General features: G+C 34.0%; 2 protein-coding genes across 2 annotated transcripts; both read left to right on the top strand.

Moving 5' to 3' along the window:
* Window positions 1-1,205: 1,205 nt before the first annotated feature.
* On the top strand, window positions 1,206-2,924 carry LOC134263263 (uncharacterized). The gene has a single exon (XM_062745594.1). The coding sequence runs from the start codon at window positions 1,206-1,208 to the stop codon at window positions 2,922-2,924; it is 1,719 nt and encodes a 572-aa protein (XP_062601578.1).
* A 9,856-nt stretch (window positions 2,925-12,780) lies between these two features.
* LOC134263258 (uncharacterized) lies at window positions 12,781-13,745 on the top strand. The gene is made up of 2 exons (XM_062745580.1): window positions 12,781-12,816; window positions 13,179-13,745. The coding sequence occupies exons 1-2, from the start codon at window positions 12,781-12,783 to the stop codon at window positions 13,743-13,745; spliced, it is 603 nt and encodes a 200-aa protein (XP_062601564.1).
* Window positions 13,746-25,071: the final 11,326 nt, after the last annotated feature.

Here is a 25,071-nt window from a genome sequence, read left to right as displayed (position 1 = left end):
GAGGTGAATTAAATTAGTTTTTCTTAAAATATGTTTTAGTTATTCTATAGAACTTTTAAAATCATCTTTCAAAAAGATATAACCAAATTCCCATTTGATTTTGTCTAATAATTCATTAGTTATTGAAGCTCAAAATGACGATACCCCCCCCTCCCCAAAAGTGAAAATCGAAAACTCTCATTATCTTCAATGTCCCTCCCGTGCATTTGTCAGAGCCTTACTTCTCCTTTGCATGGAATTTCATCAGAGTGTTTATCTTTCAAACCGTGGCTATACTGGGCATGTGTAACCAGGCAAAAAAATTAGTCAAACGGCGTGCGCATATGCCAGTGAGAGAAATACAACAGTAAGTTAATTGGCTCAAAAAACAAATTGCGGAATTGTTTTCTTACAACAAATTCCTTATGAATTAATTGATTTGGTGGTAGTAAGGTGGCGATTTAAAGGAGTGCAGGACGAATAACCCGCTCGTAACATGGCCCTGTTTCGCGTTAACGTCATTGTGACGGTTGATTGAAAACCACTCCAGACCCTCTCTGACAACGGGTAAGAAGTTTTATGGGGGATAATTTACAAGAAACTGGTTAGTAAACCGTTGCTGCCTTTTTCATTCATTGGGCAATTCGAAAACAAGACCCCATTGAACTTCCGTAAACTGTGTCAAGATTGCAAGAAATTCATAATGTCTCTTAATATTGAAAAACGATGTGCATGCCTCATATGCAACAATTAATGCAACAAAATTTGTTGACAAACTCGTCATTATCAAATTGCACGTGTTTTGGGATTTTTAGCGTTTTCCCTACGTGACGTCAAAAATTTTACGGTAGAGTAATTCTGATTTCTGATTTTGGTGCACAGCAACTAAATTTCTCTTCTGACCAATTTTCGTAATTATCGGTCATGTGATATTTTTTTTTTCGAACATTATGTTAATCTGCGTTTTTTTTTTCCTTTTATCATATATCAAAGCTGTTCTCTTGCTGTGATCGTGATAAACAAAATATATTTGATTTTTATCAAGAAACATGTAGTTTTTAATCTAGAATCTAATTGAAAACTCTTACAGGAACAAATATTGTTATTTTGTTTGTTTAGATTATAATAGATTATTTTTATGTCTAGATTTAAATGCCAGAACAGTAAAAGAGAAAATAGAACCTAAAAAAACCCAAGAACTAAATTAATTTTTGATTTTGTAAATCATGGATACAAAAGTTCAACAGTGTACTCAATATAAGAGGGAAGTAGAATTGTATCACAGAACGTGTGAACAAGACCTATGCATTTCGTGTAAGAAGAAACATTTATTGGACCTCGACACAAAATACCACGATGTAGTGATTGATCGCTTAAGACATGACGACTTCATAATACATGAGCTAGGAAATTGTGAGACGCACCAAGCCCAAAGACTAAACAAATTGTGCTTGTCATGTAAACGTCCTATTTGTGCTGAGTGTGATGGACACCAAAATCATGAAATACTGGATATAAAGTCATTCCAAAGAATGGTCAGACGTCTATACATGGAAAGAATAGTTCAAATCAGAACTGAAATTCTCCCAAATAATAGAGTCATCCTTGCCAATATTAAATCTGATCTCAAAATAGTTATGGAGTCAAAATTAGCTGACTTCGAGCTCCAAAAGAAAAGAATTGAAGAAAAAACTTGCCAACTGAAGGATCTGACCGATTTAGTAATAAAAAATAGAAATAGATTAAAACGGTTACTGAAATCTAGATTAAAAGAAGCAGAAAGAAATATTGCCAACATACAATTGTTTATATACAGTTATGAACAGCTGTTCATCAAGAAGGACAAGAAGGTACACTTCCTTTCATATGTTAAGAAAAACCCATACCCAAAAGTAAAGGCCTTTCATGCTACCTCCAATTTCTTCCTGAGTAAAAGGAGTGAACTGAAAATAGAAGATACATATATTACGAAGTTACTGTTGGAAATAACTATTGACACAAAAGAGAGACAAGTTAGTTATAATAAGCAGCTTCTGGAACTGATGCCTTCACCTGTGTTAAAGAAATCATTTCCAGTGAGAGAAAAGGTACTTCATATGTCGTATGCAACAACAGACATGATGTGGATCAGCGATCAGTATGGAAAAATCATCTTGACAAACACAACTGATGTCCCTTCATGCATTCTTTTTAATAACATGAATACAGTCAATAACACCGGAGGACATTGCGTCACTCGTGAAGGGAATCTACTCTACATAGACGAGTATCATTACATCAGTAAATTGTCAACAGAAAAAATGATAATGAAAAATGATTTAAAAATGAAACTCATAAATGTAAAAGAACCGTGGGTTGCAAAGTGTGTCTACAGCTCCCCCTCAAACGGAGATATACTAGTTGGAATATTAAGATATGAAAAAGATAAAAATAAGCCTGCAAAGGCCAAAGTAGTGCGGTATATTAGTACAGGGAAAAAGCACATACAGGTCATTGGAGATGAAAACACGGATCAGAGACTGTATGAACACCCTTTATACATCACCGAGAACCATAACGGAGATGTTATTGTGTCTGACCAGAACCGTGCTGTAGTAGTGACTGATCGAAAAGGAAAACATCGCTTTTCCTACGCAGGACCTCCTCAAGAAGAAAAAGATGAGTTCTCCTTCACAGGACATCTGTCAACATCACAACTTTTACCATTAGGACTCTGTGTAGACGCACTGTCAAATATCCTTGTGTCTGATGCTAACAGCAAAACAATTCAAATGATTGACAAAGACGGTCACTTCTTATCACTGTTGTTTACCGAACAAAGATGGAAAAAAGCACCCAGGGCTCTTAGTTACAATAACAAAAATCACCTACTTTTGGTTGGAACAAGTGATCATAACGAAGAAATATGCATATACAGATACATACAGAGAAAGGAGGTTGACTAAAATTATTATCTCACACGTGGTATCGATAATTGTTATGATAAGGCTGTACAAAGGCTTAAAATACCTTAAAAAAATTATTTTGAGCTAGATTTTGATTTTAATGTTTAAATCCTTATTGTGAAATTGCAGTCAACTTGTGATAATAATTTAATCAGGTTTTATTTTCACGCATTTTTGTGTTGTCACATGACTGTGATGAACAAGTGACAAAGATTTATGATATTCCTAATTGTTGCAAAAAAATAGCTTCGGCACAAGTGCAAAACAAAAATATTGTGGAAAGTTTGTTACATAGATCAATTTATCGTGATCTCTGGTACATAAAAATTGCTTGGGGCAGGTTTAATTTTTACTCGATAGGAAAATATTTTACAAGAAATTCAACTTACTAACATAAGAAAGGGTATTTTCCAGTCTTCATTGCGATTTATATAAAAATGGACAAATGGATAAAGTACAAACAATCCCCATAAAAATTCAGTTAGAGGACATAGAGGGAAAAATGCAAATCTGCAGTGTATGGATATTAGCAAATGTAAAATCCTGAAGAAAGAAGAATATAGAAACAATTGACAAAAAAACAAAAAAAAAAACAGAGAAAAATCGAATTAAGTGTAGAAACGACTAAATTTTCTGAGTTTAACTAATAATGTTAGATTCCTCTTATAATTTTCATAGGTTTATTACATTAACTTAGATATTCACTTATTAATTTTCCATTTTGAACGACATTAAGAGAAAATTAGAAAAATTGGATGTCCACCATTTTGAATTTCCATTTTGACCTCTTTAACGCTATTTTCATGAAGGCCAGAATATTTTTTTCGGATTCAACATACTCAAAATAGGTTCAAAAACTATGCTGGATCAAATAACAATTATTTGCTGTTAGCAGTTATTTCTAGCCTTTTTTTTAAATCATGAACAGTCTATTAAAGATTGGCGAACTTTCTCAAAAACTTATCTTTGCCATAAATATTTTGAGGGTCATTCCTCCCATATTTTACAAGTTTTTAGCTCAGCTGAGCCGAAGGCTCAAGTGAGCTTTTCTGATCACATTTTGTCCGGCGTCCGTCTGTTTGTCTGTCTGTCTGTCTGTCTGTCCGTCTGTCTGTCCGTAAACTTTTCACATTTTCGACTTCTTCTCAAGAACCGCTGAACCAATTTCAACCAAACTTGCCACAAAGTACCCTTGTGTGAAGGGGATTCAAGTTTGTTCAAATGAAGGGCCAGGCCCTTTCACAAATTTACATTAATGAAAATTTGGTGGCATGTTTTAAAAATCTTCTTCTCAAGAACCACTGTGCCAGGAAAGATGAAACTTTGTTTGTTTTGTTTGTTCATAAATATACAGGAAAATTCTTTAAAAATCTTCAAAATGGCAAAGCCATAATTGTTATCAAAGGTTTTGTTTCAAGTTTGTTCAAATTCTTGACCCCTGGGGGTAGGGTCCACAATGGCCGACTTTTACATTGAAATATACAGGAAAATTCTTTAAAAATCTTCTTCTCAAAAAAAGCCATAATTGATCATCTTTATATGGAAGCATCCTCAGGTAGTGTAGAATCAAGTTTGTTCAAATCTTGACCCCTGGGGGTAGGGTGGGGCCACAATGGCCGACCAAAGTTTTACATTGAAATATACAGGAAAATTCTTTAAAAATCTTCTTCTCAAGAATGGCAAAGCCATAATTGATCATCTTTATATGGAAGCATCCTCAGGTTTGTAGAATAAGTTTGTTCAAATCTTGACCCCTGGGGGTAAAATGGCCGACCAAAGTTTTACATTGAAATATACAGGAAAATTCTTTAAAAATCTTCTTCTCAAGAATGGCAAAGCTATAATTGATCATATTTATATGGAAGCATCCTCAGGTAGTGTAGATTCAAGTTTGTTTAAATCATGACCCCAGGGGGTAGGGCGGGGCCACAATGGCCGACCAAAGTTTTACATAGAAATATACAGGAAAATTCTTTAAAAATCTTCTTCTCAAGATTGGCAAAGCTATAATTGATTATATTTATATGGAAGCATCCTCAGGTAGTGTAGATTAAAGTTTGTCTCATGACCCCCGGGGATTGTCCAATCAAAGTTTTACATAGATATATTTAGGAAAATTCTTAAAAAATCTTCTTTTAGCAAAGCTATGATTAGTCATGGGACTACTTTTGGATTTAAACTTTTCAATAATAAAACAATTCTACTTTTTCCTAGCCAAAGTGCTCGGGTGAGCGATGTGGCCCATGGGCCTCTTGTTATTTTTTATCACCAGATCTTCCTTTTGATACCAACAATTTTGATCTTTTGACATAGAGCTTGTCTTGCATAGAAAACTTCACCCCTTGCCATTACGCTGCAATACATTGACATCAGTGTTTCACAAACACATTTTGTTTATTTCCCAGCCATTGTGGCACAGACATTTGTTTGTTTTGCATACCAGAATATCAAAGGTTTTGAAAATTTCTTGTTGTCCCTGCATCTTTTTAAAAAAAATAGTCTTGATACTTTAATGGTGACATATGGCTTTCATATAACACGTTTTTTCCTTGTGATAAGAACCTATGTACCACCTAAGAGGACGGTATGGTTTTAGCTTTATTGTGCCCTAAAAATGTAATGACATGAAAAAGTTTTGAAATTGGCTTAAATATTAGTTAAGTAAATCACTATCATAAATCTGGAAAGAATATGGCATGAAGGTTTACCATTTTGCTAATATGACGTCATTAATGTAAAGCATTTCTCTATTTTCAACAGAAAAAGCCTCAAAATGGCACATTTCAAGGGTGATTTTCCTTTAGAAAACAGTGTCCACAGCCGTCGCCCACGTTAATTTTTTGATATCTTGTGCAAAATTCAATAACAAATCACATATCTCAAGATCTTTGTGGGCGATGGCTGTAGACAATGTTATCTGAAAGAATATTCCATTGAAAATTGGTGTCTTCTGCAACTTTTTAAGAAAATACGGGAAAATGCACATGTTTATGACGTCATAATTAGCATTTAAAAGCACAGGTGAGAAAAATGATTTGTATGATTTTTTTTGCATTGAATTCCAATTATTTAAAAAACATGAGTTTCAACTTTTACACCAGTTTCATTTTTTAGAAAATCACAGGGCATAATTTGTATGGAAACCATACCTTCTTCTTTGACCTTTGACCTTGAAGTTTGACCCTCTTTTACAACTAATAACTGAACTTTAACTTAGGGCATAACTTTTGGTTCATACGTAGAGCGTTCATACTTTACAAGTGTATTGATTGTGACAAGATCTTGGGCATTATCATAGTAAACTTGAATAAAGAGTTTGACCTCTTTTTTTAAAAAAACTTAAACCTTTGTTTTAATTTAGAATTGGGGGTTTAGTGTTACCTTCAAGTTGAACACCAGTCGTAAATGGTTATAGTGCCCCATATTTCCCGTTCATCGACGCTTCCTCTTTCAACCTCTATATAAGGAGATAACAGTGACAGTAATGTATTTCATCGTAGATGTTTGATGAGTGTAGACATACATCTTACACTGCTTTGCTACTCGGTCGTGATGAAATTGTAAAATTTTATGCAGGTTTTTTTTTTTTTTTTTTTTTTTTTTTTTTTTTGAAAACGGGGAGAACAGTATCTTTAAAAATAGTCAAGTCAATACATAACTGACAAACAGAAAATGCACATGAAAACAAGGAATAAACGTAATAATCTAAGACCACGAAACGACTACTACATGTTGGCCATGAGTTGCAAGTGTGGAATCGTTTGTAACGAAATCGAAGGGTTTATATACCCGACTGACGGTGCCTATTTAAGAGAAGCTGTGAAGAGTTTGTTTTATTTTCTGTATATATTACTTTGATTTTGTTATAACTCCATACTTTTGAGATTGTTTGATAAGGAGTATATACAGGGACCGGTTTGGTTAGTTTGGTGAGACCTTGTTTGGTGTCCGGTATCGTGACCTGCCACGTTTGCAGTTTCCCTGGCATGACTTATACAAGTGGCGAATATTTTGGTAAGATATAGCACCGAATGTAAACGGGTAGCCATATAACTTGCTAGGAGGAATATTGCAGCGTGTTTGTGCAGTTCTAGCCGGTAAGAGTATTTGATTAAGTATATAGTTTGTTTGCTGTTATAAATTTACGGTTTCAGTACTAGTTGTATTTTAGGTTAGTTTTTTGTAAATATAAATTAATTTCAGTGCGTAAGGGGCTTGGAGAAGAGTTATTGATCTATGGGCGTACTGAGGGTCGGTTGACGAGGTTTGAGGCTTATTGACTAATGTTGTATGGAGAACTACGTGCGTCATATCCAATGTCGACTTCGTTAAGGCGTGGTAGGATAACTGGAGCGATAGGCTAAGATCCGGGGATCTGCGGTTAAGGAATTTGTGGGCTACGGAACTTGGTGTGACGTAGACGTACTTGTATGGCGAGAGCACGGTGGTGCATTTTCTAGGACACGTATCGCTGACCTCAATTTGTGAATTTTGTAAACTTTGAGTAGCTTTCAGTAGCAAAGAATAAAACAATTTTAAGTTTGAATATATATTTCATCCTTTTGGGAAGTCAATTGAGCTTTTTTCTGAATATCAATTTTTAAAGACAAAATGCGTGAATTAATATTCGATTTAAGATCAGCTACTAATTGAGTCAACTTTGTTGCTTAAAAAATAAACCTTATAATGTAAAGAATCAGATTTGGTTAAAACTGAGTTAACAGTTCATATTTATTTCATTTCCGGTGTATGAGCTTGTATGTGAGAGTGAGTGAGTGTTTTTTAATATAATTTGTTTTTTTTTAATTGTGTCAATAAACTTATTTGTTTTTTTTCTGATTGATATTGTTTTCAATCTCAACCCTGCAAATCTAAAAAGAACTAATGACAGAAGTGTTCAGCTTTAACACATCCTGTTTATTTTCTTTTCATTGTGGCACAAACATTTTGTATTTTTGCGCAATATTGGAAAAGGTTACATTTATATTTGAAAACCCATCGAAAAATCTGTAAACAATACAATTGCATTTAACAGGGATACCTGGAAGTCCCCTGGGAGGAATCCCTAGAATGAGAAATCATCCCCTATTGACTTAGCTCCATGTATTCATCAGACAAACGGAACATTCCGTAGTCAAATTCAATATAGATACAATGACTGGAATGAAACAATTTGCCAAAATTGACTAAATGATAGGTTGTTTTTGCTAACAAGATCAATATAATTGCATTGATTTTACGACTTTAAACTAGATTGCTGAAATCATTGAAACATGTTAAAAAATGATCGTACTCGGAACATGCCCCTGATAATCAAATAAGTTTGGAGATTAGACCATATAAAGGTGATAGCGGATACTTAGTATTACAGAATAAATGAGGAAGGATGACGATAGAAAGTTAGAATAGTCTCGTTTGTTATACAGTTTACATGTACTCCCCGCTTGAAAAGTGGGAGGGTATACTGTAATCGATATGTTCGTCCGTCCATCCGTCTGTCTGTTACGCTTTGGGGTACCCATCTCTTATCTCTAACGCCTCTTATACGACTGAAGGAAATTTAATGAAACTTTCACAGAATCCTAATTACATATTGCCATTGTTCACCTCTTATTTCACTTTTTATTCCGATACATATTTTGGATTTCCCGGTCACAGAAAACATGAACTTTGCCATTATAACCATATGGGAGGCGAGGGGTATCATTTAGTGAGGTCATTGCCCACAGCACGTCCGTTTTTTTTTTTTAGTTTACCCTTATCGTCTATAGTCAAAAGTATATAATATCCAAATATGGATTAAGTATGACAGACTTAGTAGTGTCTTTGATTTTAAAATCACTAGGATATGGAAACGACATTTGAATGACAATATCTATGTTGTTTTTTTTTTTTTATCTTTAGAAAATCCCATGGGAAACATTTGAGCCTTGTGGTACCAGACCTCCTATATTTGTACTCACATGTAGCAGATTTTGTTCAAAATCTTTTACATGAAAAGAATTTAACACTTGCTGTGGTGACTTATAGTGAATTAACAATAATTATTTCTATTGTTATGTCGACAGGATATATTACTCTCCCATTCATTTGTCGATATTATATACATATTATCTGATATATGCTGGTGAGTTGAACAATAAAATGCTTTCTTTGTTTGTTGATACTGGAATGAACGGTCGCAGCTGTTGCAGAAAAAAATACATAACCCGCGTAAGCGGGTTATGTAAATTTTTTCTGCAATAGCTGCGACCGTTCATTCCAGTATCAACAGACAAAGAAAGACATTTTATTGTTTATATTTATATCTGTTTAAATAATCAATTAAAGTAGGATTAAAAAGATTAATTATTGTATTAATGATGCGAACGTCCTTATACGTGTCATTGATGGAACAGCCACTGATTAAGAAATCTGTACAGGCGACATGCCTACTGTAGTTTATGCAGTGATGAACGCAATGGGGTTTCTTAAGAAATAAAGGAGAAAATATTCAGTGGATGTAAATATATTGAGATAAAAGATACGAAATAGTCTGTCAGACACATAATATTCATATTTTGATATTTTACGAGAAAAAGACGTTATTGGTATTCAAACAATTAAACTTTGTGATAAACGTGATGACTTTAACTTTTCAATCGTCAATTTTCCTTACTTACGCATTAATATTCCTTTGTCACCTGCATACAAAGTATATATTTCTCAGTTGATTCGATACAGAAGAGCATGTTCCACTTATAAACAATTTCAAATTATCCATTGACAAACAAGCTGATGAAACAAGAATATCAACAGGCTCGTTTAAAGTCATAATTTCGTATTTCCTATGGCCGATAAATTTCTTTTCAGCAAAAATTGTTTACATTAAGCCAAGTCCGACTGATTTTTTTCAGAATGATTCCTGGACAATTATTTGTCCACTGATTTTCCGATTTTCCCCGAACGTGACAAGGAGCACACGGCGGATGTGACCGGTTGGCAGGAGATGCTCTCATTCATGACACCTTGTCCCATTTCTGATGTTTTGGAGGTCCCTGTTTCCACTGCTTCAATTTTGTAGTTGATCAATGGATATTGATTTTGAATACTGTTCGTTATCCTCATATATTTCAGGAAAAAAATTGAAAAATAAAGATAACAAACAGTTTTCAAAGTCGATTTGAACAAACACGGACCTCCAAAAGCAAATGACACGGGATCGTGCCATTGACGGAGCATCCGCTGCGGACTGATCGCAACTGCCTGCACTGCTTGTCATGATATGAAAAACGAAAATTACTGTAGACAATTCAGATTGTTAAAATACCATGACCATCTGTAAGAGAAAATCGCAGCATTTGATTCAGTGATATGTTGTACGAAGGTTTTCCTAGAAAAACGCAAACTTTTTAAAATATTTCATGGACTTCCGGACCAAAATTTTTCATTTTATGCACAATATTGGGAAATGAAATTTCGTCATTTTGCCTACATAAAAAAAGGTTGCGACATAATATGCATTTTAAAACAATATTTAAAGGGTGTTAGATATTGGTGCTCAGCGAACGGTAAATTCTTTGACTTTCAAAATTTGCATTGATAGGGATGTTTTCTTAATTTATTATTCGACAATTCGGATATGTAATGTGATTGAAATGAAATTCTAAGAAACTGTATGATCAAGAAGTCTTGTGTGGAAAAAATAAATACTTCTACATTATAAATAAGAAAAATATAAATTTGTACTGTAAAATAACATATTTTCGAGGGTACAAATTTTCGTGATTGAAGGATAAAATATGAGTTCGTGGTGATTTAATTTCGTAAATGAAGAATTGTTCAGTAATAATATCTATGAAAAAATACTTTTCATGGTGGACATAAATTCATGGGTCTCTTCATTAGTGATTTCATAGTTAACACAAACAATAATAGTTAGATATTATCAAGGGCGAGTTGGGGTGATAATGCAGCGCACCAAATTATCACTCAGCGATGTGTTGAGCGGAATATGACCCCTTTTATTCAGGAAAAGAGCTGGGAACCAGAGAACGACACACATAGGTGTATCGAAAGCTGGTTTGAACGTGGTAAAAGATCTACAAAAATGACAACTAAAAGGTCTAGAGCTGGACGTCACAAGTAGAGATCGCCGCTAACTATGCGAGCACTGTATCATTTGTGAAGTGGATAACTCGATAATCGTTCCTTTTACGGGGAAGTATTACTATAAAACGGGATAATTCCTCTTTTCAGTAATAAAAACATTAATGAATACGGTAACTTTTGTCGATTTTTTTTATAATGCCTCAAATATATTTATTAAATAAAATATCAGACGAAATACGACCTTTATTTTAAGAAGACTTCTTAGCTAAGACTGTTTACGCCTTCTGAACCTTTGGAAAATGAGAGAAAATTGGACAATTTACAAACTTGCGGAAAGACGCAAATAAATTGAAAGGCGTACAAAGGGAATTCTATGTAACCCAACCTGGTTTTAAGACGGGTAGGTGAAGGGGATACATTGGAAGAAGAAGCCAGCCAGAACAGTGTAACCCCTTTTCCACCCCCTTAATCATGCATGCTCTGTTTTATGTTTAATTCACGCTTATAAAATTCATGATAAATTACCTACATATTTTCATAGCCTTCAGGTCATTTTTATGATATTAAATACCAAACGCCAAGATTATCCTTCAGGCACCGTAAATATCTAGATAAAATCCCGTATTTGGTAGTCGGTGATCCAGGAGAAGTGAATCTTTTGTTGTGATCCAATGACATTTAACATTTGTTATTTTAAAACATTTTCAATGACGTATTCATTTTGGAATGGGGCATGAATGCAAGCATTTGTTGAATAAAATTGACAGATACAAAAATAAAAAAAAAAAAATGGATTTTTTCAGACTTTGAACTTTTTTGTTCATTATAAATATTTTTAGTGCTGACTGTATGCAATCAATCATTTGGTTGAATAAATTTAAAAGCAACTTTGAATTTGAAAACAAAACTTTCGGTGATATGAAAAGCTTGATATCATTCATGTATTCAGTGAGCGGACAAGTAATCCTGTTAAGAGTAACAACAAAGAGCAAGAGAAATGGAAGTATAAAAACAGTTATATAGAAGATTTCGTGCAGGTTTCAGCTTCTTACTGATTTTCCTGACTATTTTGTAAGTTATTGACATTTGAATACCTTGTAAAGATTGCTGTTTTGTATGATAAAACCATGAATTTTCACGTCGTAAATAGTTTATGTAATAAGAAAACCAAAAGACTGTCCACGCTTTGATTTATGGATTGTATGTTGTTTAAAGTCCCTCCCGAGAATTTTTCACATGGAGACGCCACCACTTGCCGGTGGAGAGCTGCAAATTTAGTCCTATGCTGACTTCTTAGGGTCATTAAGCAGTGAGGGATCTTTTTCGTGCCAGCACCTACTGCGATACCGGACATCGGTTTATAGGTCTCATCGGAAGGACCAGTCTCAGCATCCCATAGTTGTATTCTAGCCTGCGACGTAAGGATTAACTCCTTACTTTGCGAATCTAGAGCAGACGCTCTAACCACTGCGCCACGCAAGCGACTGAAAAGGGGCTATTTATCATTTGAAAGTATCAAGGTACATTGTATGTGAATAAATAAGAAGATATAAAGGCTAATATATGTTGATAAGACAATAACAACGATCTTGAAATATAATTACAAATTGATCTAACATAACAAATATTTTTTCATAAAGATAGAGTTCAGCGTATTTAAATGCAATTTCTTTAATTGCATTAATAGGTCAAATTGACTATCGAGTATATGATTACCCAAGCCAACACGTTTAAAAGATGTGATAGAATTGCAACAAGTGACGAAATGGCCGCTTATTACACTGTTAATCAGGCTGTTGGGGTAGGATTTTAGTGGCCGCTGGCCGCGTTTCACAGGTGGCCGTTTATTCCAATTAAAATATATAGTAAAAATCATCGGGGGGAACTGAAAGTGGCCGCTGACTGCAAGTGGCCTATTTCGGGTGGCCGCTAAGACAAGAAACGAGCAACTTCTGGAACTGATGCAGTCACCTGTGTTGAAAAAATCATTTCCAGTGGGAGAAAATGTGTATCATATGTCCTTTGCAACAACAGACTTGATTAGGATCAGCGATTTACCATGGATTTAACATCTTGACAGACACAACTGGTGACCCTCTATGCATTCATTTAAATAACATGGATACACCTAATTATACTGCAGGAGATTGCGTTACTCGTTAGGGCAATCTAATCTATGTAGGCAAGCATCATTACATCAGAGAATTGTCCACAGAAAAATGGAAAAAAGTTGAAAGCAAACTAGTAAATGTAAAAGAACCATGGGTTGCGAAATGTGTCTACAGCTCCCCCTCCAACGGAGATTTACTAGTTGGCGTATTAAGATATGACTGGGATAAAAATAAATCTACAAAGGCCAAGGTAGTGCGGTGTATCAGTACAGGAAAAAAATACAAACCCAAACAGGTCATTGGAGACGATAACACGGATCAGAGACTGTATGAATGCCCTTTATACATCACCGAGAACCATAACGGAGATGTTATTGTGTCTGACCAGAACCGTGCTGTAGTAGTGACCGAGTGTGGAGGCAAACATTGTTACTCTTACACAGGACCTTCATCAGAAGAACGAGATGATCTCTCCCTCACAGGTCCTCTGTCAAGGTCACGGCTATTACCATTAGGACTCTACATTCTCTGGGTTGGAACAAGCGGTCACAAACAAGAAATATGCATATACAGATACATACAGAGAAAGAATATGGAGAGGATCGACAAACATTATTAGCCCACAAGTGATATTTATATTGATCTAGAAGTAAATTGTGTAGATTTATTTAAAATTACTACCCCCCAGGTTTAGGTGGGGGGGGGGCGTTCCCTAACAATAAGTAGTTAACATTTTATATTGGAATATGTAGTGGAAAAATTACTTTTGTTAAGAACAGCGAAGCCATGTTTAATCAAATTGATTTAAAACACCTTCAGATAGTTTAGTTTATAATGTAGTGTAAAATGTTCAAATTATGGTCCCTGGAAAAAAATAGGGGGTGGGGGTGGGAAGAGTTGAGTGAGGCCACAACTGGTAATCGAAGTTATGCTTAGGAATATCTAGAAAATGTCTTTTTTGAAGTAAAGGCATGATCATATTCATATGCAGTTATACTCAGGTAGTGTAGCTTGAAATTATTAAAGTTAGTGTCGGGTTGGGCAGAAATGGGGGGGGGGGGTCAAATTTTAATAAAAGAATATATAGGAAATTGTTTAAAATCTTTTCCCTAAAAACAGCAATGCCTTGATCAGTTTAATTTAGATGGAATAAAAGTCCACTGATCAGGACAAACACAGGCTGGATATAATCTACATACAAGACCACGGGATGGATTGGAGAGGTAAAGGAATCACTTGAAAAAATGTTGCGACTGTAAATAAATGAGAAAAACCTAGTGGTATGGTCCGTAAAATTTATCGCAACTACAAGTACATCAAAAAATATTTTAGAAATATGTTAAATGGTGAAAATGAGCCCTATATACTAGTAAGTAATGTGTATCGTGACCTAGACGAAGCAGCCGACTGAGATATATCCGCGTATTTTGGAAGAAAAAGATGTAATTTCAGATCTTACAATACATATCCTGAAATTCAAATAGACAATGACATAGTTTATAGTTATCCGTCAGGAGTCTCTGGAGTCTTTGGAATATACATTCAAAATATATATTCTACCTCTAATGATCCTTTGTTTGAACAAGAGTTTTATTGTAGGTTGAAAAGAAGAACGAAGACATTAAAGGTTGCGTGTTCAATATAAAGGCCACGTTCCCATTGGCTTAATTCCTCTGACAGGGATAGCGCTGATCATTTGCAAACTGAAATACGTACAAGAACCTAGTGCTGATCGAGATACAAATAAAAACGTCATCTTTAGTGGCAAAAATCTTCTTGAATGAACCGTAAAACTGTTTAATGCAATTGTGTTGTTTGGTACAATTCCATCTTCATGGAGGCAGTGGTTTCATTGTGCCATAAGGGAAGAGGAAACTCAAGATTTTCATGTTAAAGCTACAGACCAATTGCTTTTTTGTCATGTTTTCTTTCTTTCTTTTTTTTTTAATTTTTAGAGCACAATTCATTACCGCTTTTCTGAGCATGTTTTAGGTAATGAAGTATTCCTTATTCTTCAACAACAAGGGTTTCTACAAAATATGGTTGTTTGACAGCGCATTTTAGCTAACGTGAGACAATTTTTAATTTAGAATATGTTAACAATGTTTATACTAGTGTTTTAGTTAGTAGCAAAGCATTTGAAATTGCATTGAGACATGCTCTCTTGTATAAATTGGGTGAATTAGGTAACCTTTTCACTGATGACCGTCATGTTGATACAAAATGTGTTATTATAGTATATCAGTCTCAGTCTAGGCGGTTTCCTGTACACAGGACATGAGACAAGGCGGTCTACTCTCTACATTTTGAATCGTGTAAGATTCCATACCTGATAGTTTTAATTAGAAAAAGCTTATATTTCACTCTCTGTAATTATCTAATGCTTTGATACAATTTGATTGTCTAGAAAAATCATATATAAATATGGGATATTTACGTGTTAAACAGTTGTCCCTCCCTGACAGATTGTATAGCACGCATTGGGTCCCCCAACTAAGTTCCGTTCAATGCCCAATAATCTTACATTTTTATATTTTGTGCAAAAAGTGTGAAAATAGACTACGACTTTTAATGGTTGAGCGGTACTATGGGAATAAAACCAATCCTTGTTTATAGAACTGTAATAGAACTATAACCATCTTCATATTTTCATGGACAATTAGTGCCACCTTTCAGATAAAATAAATGCTCTAATGAGAAAAGGCTTATATTTCGCTCTCAATAATTTAGATCTCGATATGTAAACCTTATAATCTTAACAATTCAGTTTTCTTATCATCGGGACCTTATGGTTGTAAATAATGTTATCGAATGATTTACATCGATTAATTGTTTTCTAACATGGTCAAAAATGCACAGAACCTTCCTGTAAAAATGACACAAGATCGGACTTTTGTGAAAACCTTTTTTAAGTTCTTCAAATACAAACTTAGACTTATACAATGAAGTTGTAATTTTGTGGTAGTCTGTGTCCCCTGGAATTTAAAACTCTGTGAAAGAAAACATTCTTAACAAAGTTTAATTTTAATACTCTGAGAGAATTGATCAAAACAGCTAGGGTTTATTCCTGGTATTTTGAATTTATTATGTTTTATAGCCTCTGACAATATATGAAGGAGTTGTTTTTGATTAATCTTACAAAATGAAATGCATTGTCTTTAATTATACAATAAACTCCAGAGGGATAATCACATGACTCTTGTGTTCGGCAACAGAAAGGTCATAGTTACATGTACTTGATGTATAAGATGAGCGATGTGACCCTTTGAACTTCTTGTTTTTATTCATTAGATCACCTCAACGAAGTTGTGGGAGCTTATCTAATATCTTTGGGGTCGGCGTCGGCGTTGGCGTCCCAGGTTAAGGCTAAGTTTTTTGGAGCAGTTTCTTTATAAGTACTTCTATGTCCTATATAGATTAGATATGCATGGAAGAAATGTATTTCATTGTACCAGTCAAAGTTTCAGATGCTGCAATTTCAGCAAATGAATGACCAGGGTAATGTTTTTGGAGCAGGTTAACATTTGTGGTGCAGTTTTTGGTGGTGGTATCATTTCCGAGTAACTGTAAGCCCTATGTAGTCCAAACTTGCATGAATGATACATCTAAAGATGCATACTATCAGACTTGCTTCAGTCGCTGTATTTGACCTACATTTTCCGGATAATTGAGCAGGTCAATGCTTTCGGTGCAGGTCTCATTTCCAAGTAACTATTAGCATTATAGTGACCAAACTTGCATGGTGATACATCTAAGGATGCATACTTCCAGTATTACTTCGGATTCTGAATCTGACCTACATTTTCCAGTTGAGTGAACATGTTAAAGTTTTTGGTGCAGTTTTCATTTCAGAGATACTTAAAGCCTTATAATGACCAAACTTGCATGGATGTTACAACTTAGGATGCATACTACCGACTTAATTCGGATGCTGAATCTGACCGTCATTTTCCGGTTGAGTGAACAGGTTAATGTTTTTAGTGCAGGATTCATTTCCAAGTAACTATGAGCTCTATATGACCAAACTTGCATGGATAATGCATCTAAGGTTGCATTCTACCAGGCTGGCTATAGATGCTGAATCTGACCTACATTTTCTGGATTAATGAAAAGGTTATATTTTTTTTCATTTTATTACCAAGAAACTATAAGGCTTATATAAAACAAACCTGACTAAAAGATGCATCAAGGGATTAAAATTTACAATTTTGCTTCTGATGCTGGATTTTAATTACGTTTACATGATGAAGAACTAGTTTGAAGTTTTTATATGGCCTACTCAAAAGTATAAAACCAAAATTGCAAAAACTTTTCATATTTCGATGTACATAAATTGTTGGACTTTGCCTTACTTAAAGACAACATTCGTTGAGATGAGCTTTGTAATCTCTGATTACCTATGTTTTTTTTTTATTTTGCCATAGAGGTAAAACATTTTGAATTATGTATGAAGAAAACCATGTGTTTCATAGTTGATGGTCCAAGTGATTGATTGACATTTGAATACATTACTGAGCTTCAAACCTGGAAAATTGATTTTTGTCACTATAACATATATTCAATGTTATATGATACAAGTCATTATCAAAAACAAGAAAAAGAAACCTAAAGCAACACACTGCCAGTGGGTGGTTTTGAAAGCTTGACTGATTATTCTTTAAGAGAACAACGTGCACCTTTTTATGTTTAATTTATAATTGAAATTATAAATTTGGAAGTACTGATGACGGTGAATCGGCTGATCATGTTTAAACAATAAAGGATTATAGGAAAGATTCATCTTTATCTGTTTTTCTACTAAGCCAACAGCTAGCGCGCTTCACGAAATATGCCTACGTGACAAGTCTGTGTGATTCACACACCAATAACTCACACAAAAATTAAAAAACATCCTTAAATGAATACTAAATAAAAAGGACCTCAGGTTCAGAAATTTATTTTTTATGGTTTCTTCATATATTATAGGATTGATAACGGATATTGAATGTACAGAATTTATTATTAATTGTCTAGAGTTGTAAAACAAAACACAACTGTGGGACACATTAATTTACTTATTAAAGTACATTTATAATATAAAAAAAACATAGCTTTCCTATTTGTCTCTCAAAAATAATAATGATGACTCATTTTGTTTTGAAAAGATAAGTTTTGCTTATTAAACGATCCTTAAACTACGAGATATCTATTTTTTTTTATAAAGATATTATAATCCCCGTAACATATACCAATTTGTCGGTTGTTGTTCTCGGTCTGAAAATTTGACGACTCGGAACATGGTTTTGAATGTCATTTAAGCTGAAAGGCATTAACACCGCATATAGGTTGTAGTTAAATATTCCTATATAAAGAAAATAGGTATTTGAAAAGTTAAGGTCATCTAGTCAATCTTAGATACTAGCTTTAAATTGTTCTTATTCGTTCAAAGTCAGTGAGGTAAAAAGAGATAAAGATAACGGACAGTGATCAATTTTATTAATCCAGTAAATAAACAGGGCAAACGCACGGAAATCTGCCTGAGGTATGATCAGGTGCCTAAGAGGAGTAAGCATACCCTGCTGACTGTTTAACGCTGCCGTTAGCCCTATGCACAGATCAGGTATATTATCGATTCGACTCTATCGTCAAAAAAGCACTAAAGAAATTAAGTAGTGAATGATTTCAAACATATCAGACTAAATGCAACCTAACGATAGGTTTTACATATTAACAAACAAGTCAAGGTCGTCATTACAATTATAGAACTTCTGAAAAATTGTCTTGCTTTTTAAAACGATCTTAATTGACGTCAAGACACATATAACATTGTAGTCATTCTTATTTATTGCTCTATTTTTGAGATATTTGTAACAAAATCCTTAAAAAAAACCTCATTAGAATTTTTCCGTATATTTCTTGGGTTAGGTTTTAAATTTTCTTCTTTTTTTTACACTTTTGACAGTAAACGAAATTGGAATATACAAACTTGTGAAAGAAGCAAATAAAATGACAAACAAAAACGAGCAAAGGGAATTCTATGTAACTCAACCTATATAATATATGATAATAATAATTCTAGCATAAATGCTACTCATAGCGCTTTACAATACATTATTACCCAAGCAGACCTTAACAATCCAGAATCTTTCTCAGTGCAAGCTGCCTCTATCAGCACTAGAACACTAACATTCTGACAATATCTTTTACTGTCTAAAGCCAGGTACCCCTTTTACACTTAGATGTGAGGTAATTTGTGTAAAGTGCCTTTCCCAAGGACACAACGTCGGCTTGTCGCAGCCAGGATTCGAACCCACAAACTTTCGGTTTGGAGTCCAGCACCTTAACCACTGGATTACCGACCTAGTTGTTAGACGGGGAAGTTGAGGAGAAATATTTCAAATGGTTGCCAGTTAGAACAGTGTAGTCCTCACCCCTATTCTGAATTAAGCATGAGCTGTTTTATGTTTGATACAATTTCAAATTACCTCATGATTACAAATCCTTTTATTCAGTATGTTTTTTCTTTGCAATATTATATAATTAATTCCAACTACCTTGAGGACGAAATGCTAGGTTCTTCTTCGAGTACCTTGCAAATTTGGATAAAACCCTTTGTTCGGCAGTCGGTGATCCAGGATAGGATTCCAAATAATGTACAATTGAATCTTTTGTTGTGCTGTAGAGACATTTGATATTTGTCTTTTTAAAACATTTCCAATGGGATACATTAACGCAAGCACTGGTTGAATAAAATTGAAGGAAACAAAAAGGTGTTTGTTTTAATGAAACGATTGATAGTATGCATGTATTCATGACTGCACTTCAAAGACATCTAATATTTGTCATTTTGAAATATTTTTTGTGGTGAATGAATGCGAGCATTGGTTGAATAAAATAGAAAAAAAATCAAAAAGCAAAAAACTTGGTGACATTAAAAGCTTGATAGTATTCCTGTATTTAGTTAAGGGACAAAGAGCCTGGTTCTGCCTGGTAACGGCAACAACATAAAGGCCAACAATACCATGAAAGATATATTAAAACAGCTATGTTGAAGATTCCAAGCACGTAACGGCGTCTTACTGATTGATTTTCCTGCCTTTATTTGTAAGTTTTTGACCGATTAAAGTAGCTAGTAAAGAATGATACTTAGTGTGACAAAATCATGAATTTCAATTACAGTAGTAAAAATATTTTATTTAAAAGAGAAAGACCACAGACTGTCCATGCTATGAACATTGAACGTGTTCCTGAATTGCTTCTTACATATGCATGTATTCAACTATAAGCTATTCTACTGCATAGCAAAAAACCATGTTGAACATTTACAATTACGTTTAAACTGATTGTTCTGTCATTTCTAAACGTGTAGTGTACATACCTGCCTCATTAATGTAAACCAATAGTAGCTTGTGTCCGAAAACAAGATTTTCTCGAATTAGGCATTAGTAAAGATGAACTATATTATTTCATATTTATATTCAAACATGTATTTGAGGCTAGAAAACTCATGGGTCGGACTCACCAGGTCGCACAGTTTACAGATAGTACAAACGTAAATCAAACGTAAATCTAACGTATTGTTTTTTTTTTCTTAACCAGAGGAGAGGAGAGGGTGTACTAGGTTGATCCGAATATCTTCGGAGGAAGGGAGTATACTGAATTGACCTACTTGTCCCCCATGCTCTCAGTTGACCCATCTATCCAGTATAGAAGATTGAAAATGTACTCACATGACCCACCCGTCCAGACTCCTTATACTACTTGCGCATAAAGATGGTGGCGATTTTAGCATTTTTCAATTACATGTTATGAATTAGTCTAACTACCTTCAATTTTGGACGCTATTGCATGTATTTTTTTCGCAGACTGGCTCTTAACAATGGTCATCCGGTTTTTTTTAGATGATCTTGTTTTAATTTCTTCCTACTTTGTCGAAGATGAAGGATATGGAGATAAATATTTTTCGTACTATGTAAATTCTTCTTTAAGTCCCACTGAATATTTAAATGAAACCATGTGTTTCATAATTGATGGTCCAAGTAAAACATTGATTGACATTTGAATACATTACTGAGCTTTAAACCTGGAAAATTGATTTTTGTCACTATAACATATGTTCAATGTTATATGATACAAGTCATTATCAAATACAATTAAAAGAAACCTAAAGCAACACACTGCCAGTGGGTGGTTTTGAAAGCTTGATGGATTATTCTTTGAGAAAACAAGAAGCACCTTTTTTATGTTTAATTTATAATTGAAATTATAAATTGGGAAGTACTGATGACGGAGCATTGGCTGATCATATTCAAACATTAAAGGATTATAGTAAAGATTCATCTTTTATTGGCATCTTCCCGATTAACTATATTTTGTAAGTATCTGACAAATCTTAGTACGATGGTTGTTACGTAAGATGTTCACTTATGATAAAATCATCTTTTACTATATAGATTAAGTTGTTAATTAATTAATCAGTCGATGCAACATGTGAAAACATGCTGGTATATGATACATTTTAACGAGGCCCGATCTACTTGATCTGCACATACAACGCAGCGTCGACTCAGGCACGTAGCAATACCTTTGTCTCCCGTTACAGTTGAACACAATAACGTCACAATCAAAATGACGTCAAATTGCGATTAAATGTTTCGCTGCTCTTGCTTACCTGGTATTATCTATAGATTGTGCATTGAAAGCTGGAATTTCTATATTTTTTTAATTATTTAAATTAATAATCAACTTTGGAACCTCGTTAAGTTTGAGGGATCATTTTTTGGTACCGATTCATTAATTTTGTCTTGTTTTATTTCAATTTGTGAGTTTAAAAAAAACACTGCAGCCAAAAGTAAACGATTTTAGTCTTTCTCTTTGAACATGTTGAAGTGTTTATACACACTCTTTTTATTGCGGACTTAAATATGCATGGATTATCTTAAAAAATGAAATAAGTCTATAAATCATTTAAATGCAACCCCCAAAATATTTCATTTTTCTATATATTACATGATATTAGTAGAAATCGTAATTTTGTCGCCTTAACCTTCGTCCTCCTCCCTCTACCCTCTTTTCCAACGTAAAACAACATCGCGTGTTAAGAGAAAAATAAAGCATGGCCAGAAAATTATTTCATAATGTAAGAATTATTTATTTTTAGAAACTAATACAGTATATATTGCAATCGTTTGTTGGTGTTATGTAAACCCATTGCGACCTGAAATACGTAGTTGGATAGAGTAAATCCAAATTTTGTGCTTTGACATGCCCCCTTTTCACTGCAATAAAAGCTACATGTACCTCCAATTTTCTTTTCATTTTTTATAAGAAAATGGAAATTGCATGATATATGTGAAAAACAAAGAATTTCATCATGTATTTTTTTTATTTGTAAATTTCTCTGTTTATTGAAGAGTTTTAGTATGTAATTGTGTATAAAAACACGACAAATGGTCCATATCTTGACAGTGCACGTGCCCCCATTTGACTACAAAAAAGGCAAGGTAACAAAATCTCATTCTATTTTTTCTAAGCATAAAACATACAAATATATTTCTGTTTTCGTAATTTTCAACTAGATCGGGCCTCGTTAAATGTAATTAAATATTTTTGTGATAATAAAAAACAATTGATCTCATGAACAGTAATCGATCTCAACAATTATTTTTTTTAATTCTACTTCGTCCCTTTTCTAAGTTTTCACTGTTAGGATGTCTTTGATAATATTTATAGCAACAGGTCATATTATTAGTTATCCCTGTCCAATCAAGGGTGTACGGAGATTTTCCCCGGGTTTTATTCCATACACACTGAGGCAGAAGGCCGAAGGGTGTATTGAGTACAACCCGGGGTAAATCCCCGTACACCCTTGATTGGACAGGGATAACGAATTTATTTCCTTTGTACCCATAAATATGCTTTGTGAACATCAAAATTTGTCTCAATCTATCGATTAGATAACTACGTACTACAATGCATCGTGACGTCATGTTATTTGGCTTTGATCATAGAGAGTGTATGCATTGTGTCGTCACGTTTTATTCACACCCAGTTCAAGTCGGGTGCACGGATATTAGACCCGATTTACACCCGGCTTTCAATCAAAGCTCATGTTACAAGCGACATAGGAAATAAGATTTAATAATACTGCAGAACAGGGTTTTATATGAATATTTACATTTGCTGTGTTTTTCTGCTAAGCCAACAGTGAAATTGATTTGAAAACTATTTTGTGTATACTCACGCGTAAAAATATACACGGAGAAATGTGCATTATCGTGACGTCACATTAAGGCTTCTGCGACGTTAGTAAAAGAATAACGATATAGGGCAGCGAGCAATTCAAATATTGAGTATGTATTTGGTGCTTCTAAACATGTAAAATGTTAATAAAAGGAATGTTTTTAATTTTTGTGTGAATTATGGGTGTGTGAATCAAAGAGACTTGCACGTAAGCATATTTTTCATGAAGCGCTAGCACGCTTCACGAAATATGCCTACATGACGAGTCTGTGTGATTCACAAACCAATAACACACACAAAAATTACAAACATTCCTTAAATGAATACTAAATAAAAAGGAGTTCAGGTTCAGAAATTTATTTTTTATGGTTTCCTCATGTATTATAGGATTGACAACGGATATTGAATGTACAGAATTTGGAAGATAATCCTGGTCAATGGACTTCCGACCTAGTTGTTAGACGGGGAGGTTGAGAAAAATATTTCAAATGGTTGCCAGTTAGAACAGTGTAGCTCTCACCCCTATTGTGCATTAAGCATGAGCTGTTTTATGTTTCATATAATTTCAAATTACCTCATGTTTACAATTCAATTTTATTCAGTGTGTTTTTCTCTTTGCAATATTATATAATTAATTCCAACTACCTTGAGGACGAAATGCTAGGTTCTTCTTCGAGTACCTTGCAAATTTGGATAAAACCCTTTGTTCGGTAGTCGGTGATCCAGGATAGGATTCCAAATAATGTACAATTGAATCTTTTGTTGTGCTGTAGAGACAATTGATATTTGTCTTTTTAAAACATTTCCAATGGGATACATTAACGCAAGCACTGGTTCAATAAAATTGAAAGAAACAAAAGGTTGTTTTTTAATGAAACGATTGATAGTATGCATGTATTCAGTGACTGCACTTCAAAGACATCTAATATTTGTCATTTTGAAATATTTTTCGGGGTGAATGAATGCGAGCATTGGTTGAATAAAATAGAAGAAAAATCAAAAAGCAAAAAACTTGATGATGTATAAAGCTTGATAGTATTACTGTATTCAGCTAAGGGACAAAGAACTTGCTTCTGCCTGGTAACGGCAACAACAAAAAGGCAGACAATTCCATGATAGATATATTAAAACAGCTATGTTGAAGATTCCAAGCACGTAACGGCGTCTTACTGATTGATTTTCCTGCCTTTATTTGTAAGTTTTTGACCGATTAATGTAGCTAGTAAAGAATGATACTTAGTGTGACAGAATCTTGAATTTTCAATTACAGTAGTAAACATATTTTATTTAAAAGAGAAATACCTCAGACTGTCCATGCTATGAAGGAAAGTACTAAACCCATAGGCCTGATATCAGTTTCTTTCTCTTATAAAATGGACAAAAATGTTTACCCTAACAATCACGTTTTAATTTCATTGAATACAAAGTAGTATGAAATTTGCTCTAACCAAACAACGAAAGGTAAAGAGACCGTATTAACGAGATTTCTTATCTGTTTATGCAACATTCAAAACTTTGTCTGTCAGAAATATTGATGTAAATATAGTAGTATTTATGTGAAAAGAGTGAGAAAATTAAGTGATCGAATTAACATCGTGGTCCCTGACAGACATGTAAATTTCAATATGAAGGAAATTTAATTATCCACTGCCCTCATACAAAATACTAGTTGGTTTTAAGGTTTTGGACTAGATTATATCATTCTTTTTTGTCTTCGGTTGTCC

Source organism: Saccostrea cucullata, unplaced genomic scaffold (genome assembly GCF_032062105.1).
Source record: "Saccostrea cucullata isolate Sc308-1 unplaced genomic scaffold, CSIRO_AGI_Scuc_v1 ctg3716, whole genome shotgun sequence".
Classification (NCBI taxonomy): domain Eukaryota; kingdom Metazoa; phylum Mollusca; class Bivalvia; order Ostreida; family Ostreidae; genus Saccostrea; species Saccostrea cuccullata.
This window is presented reverse-complemented; position numbering and strand designations above follow the sequence as displayed.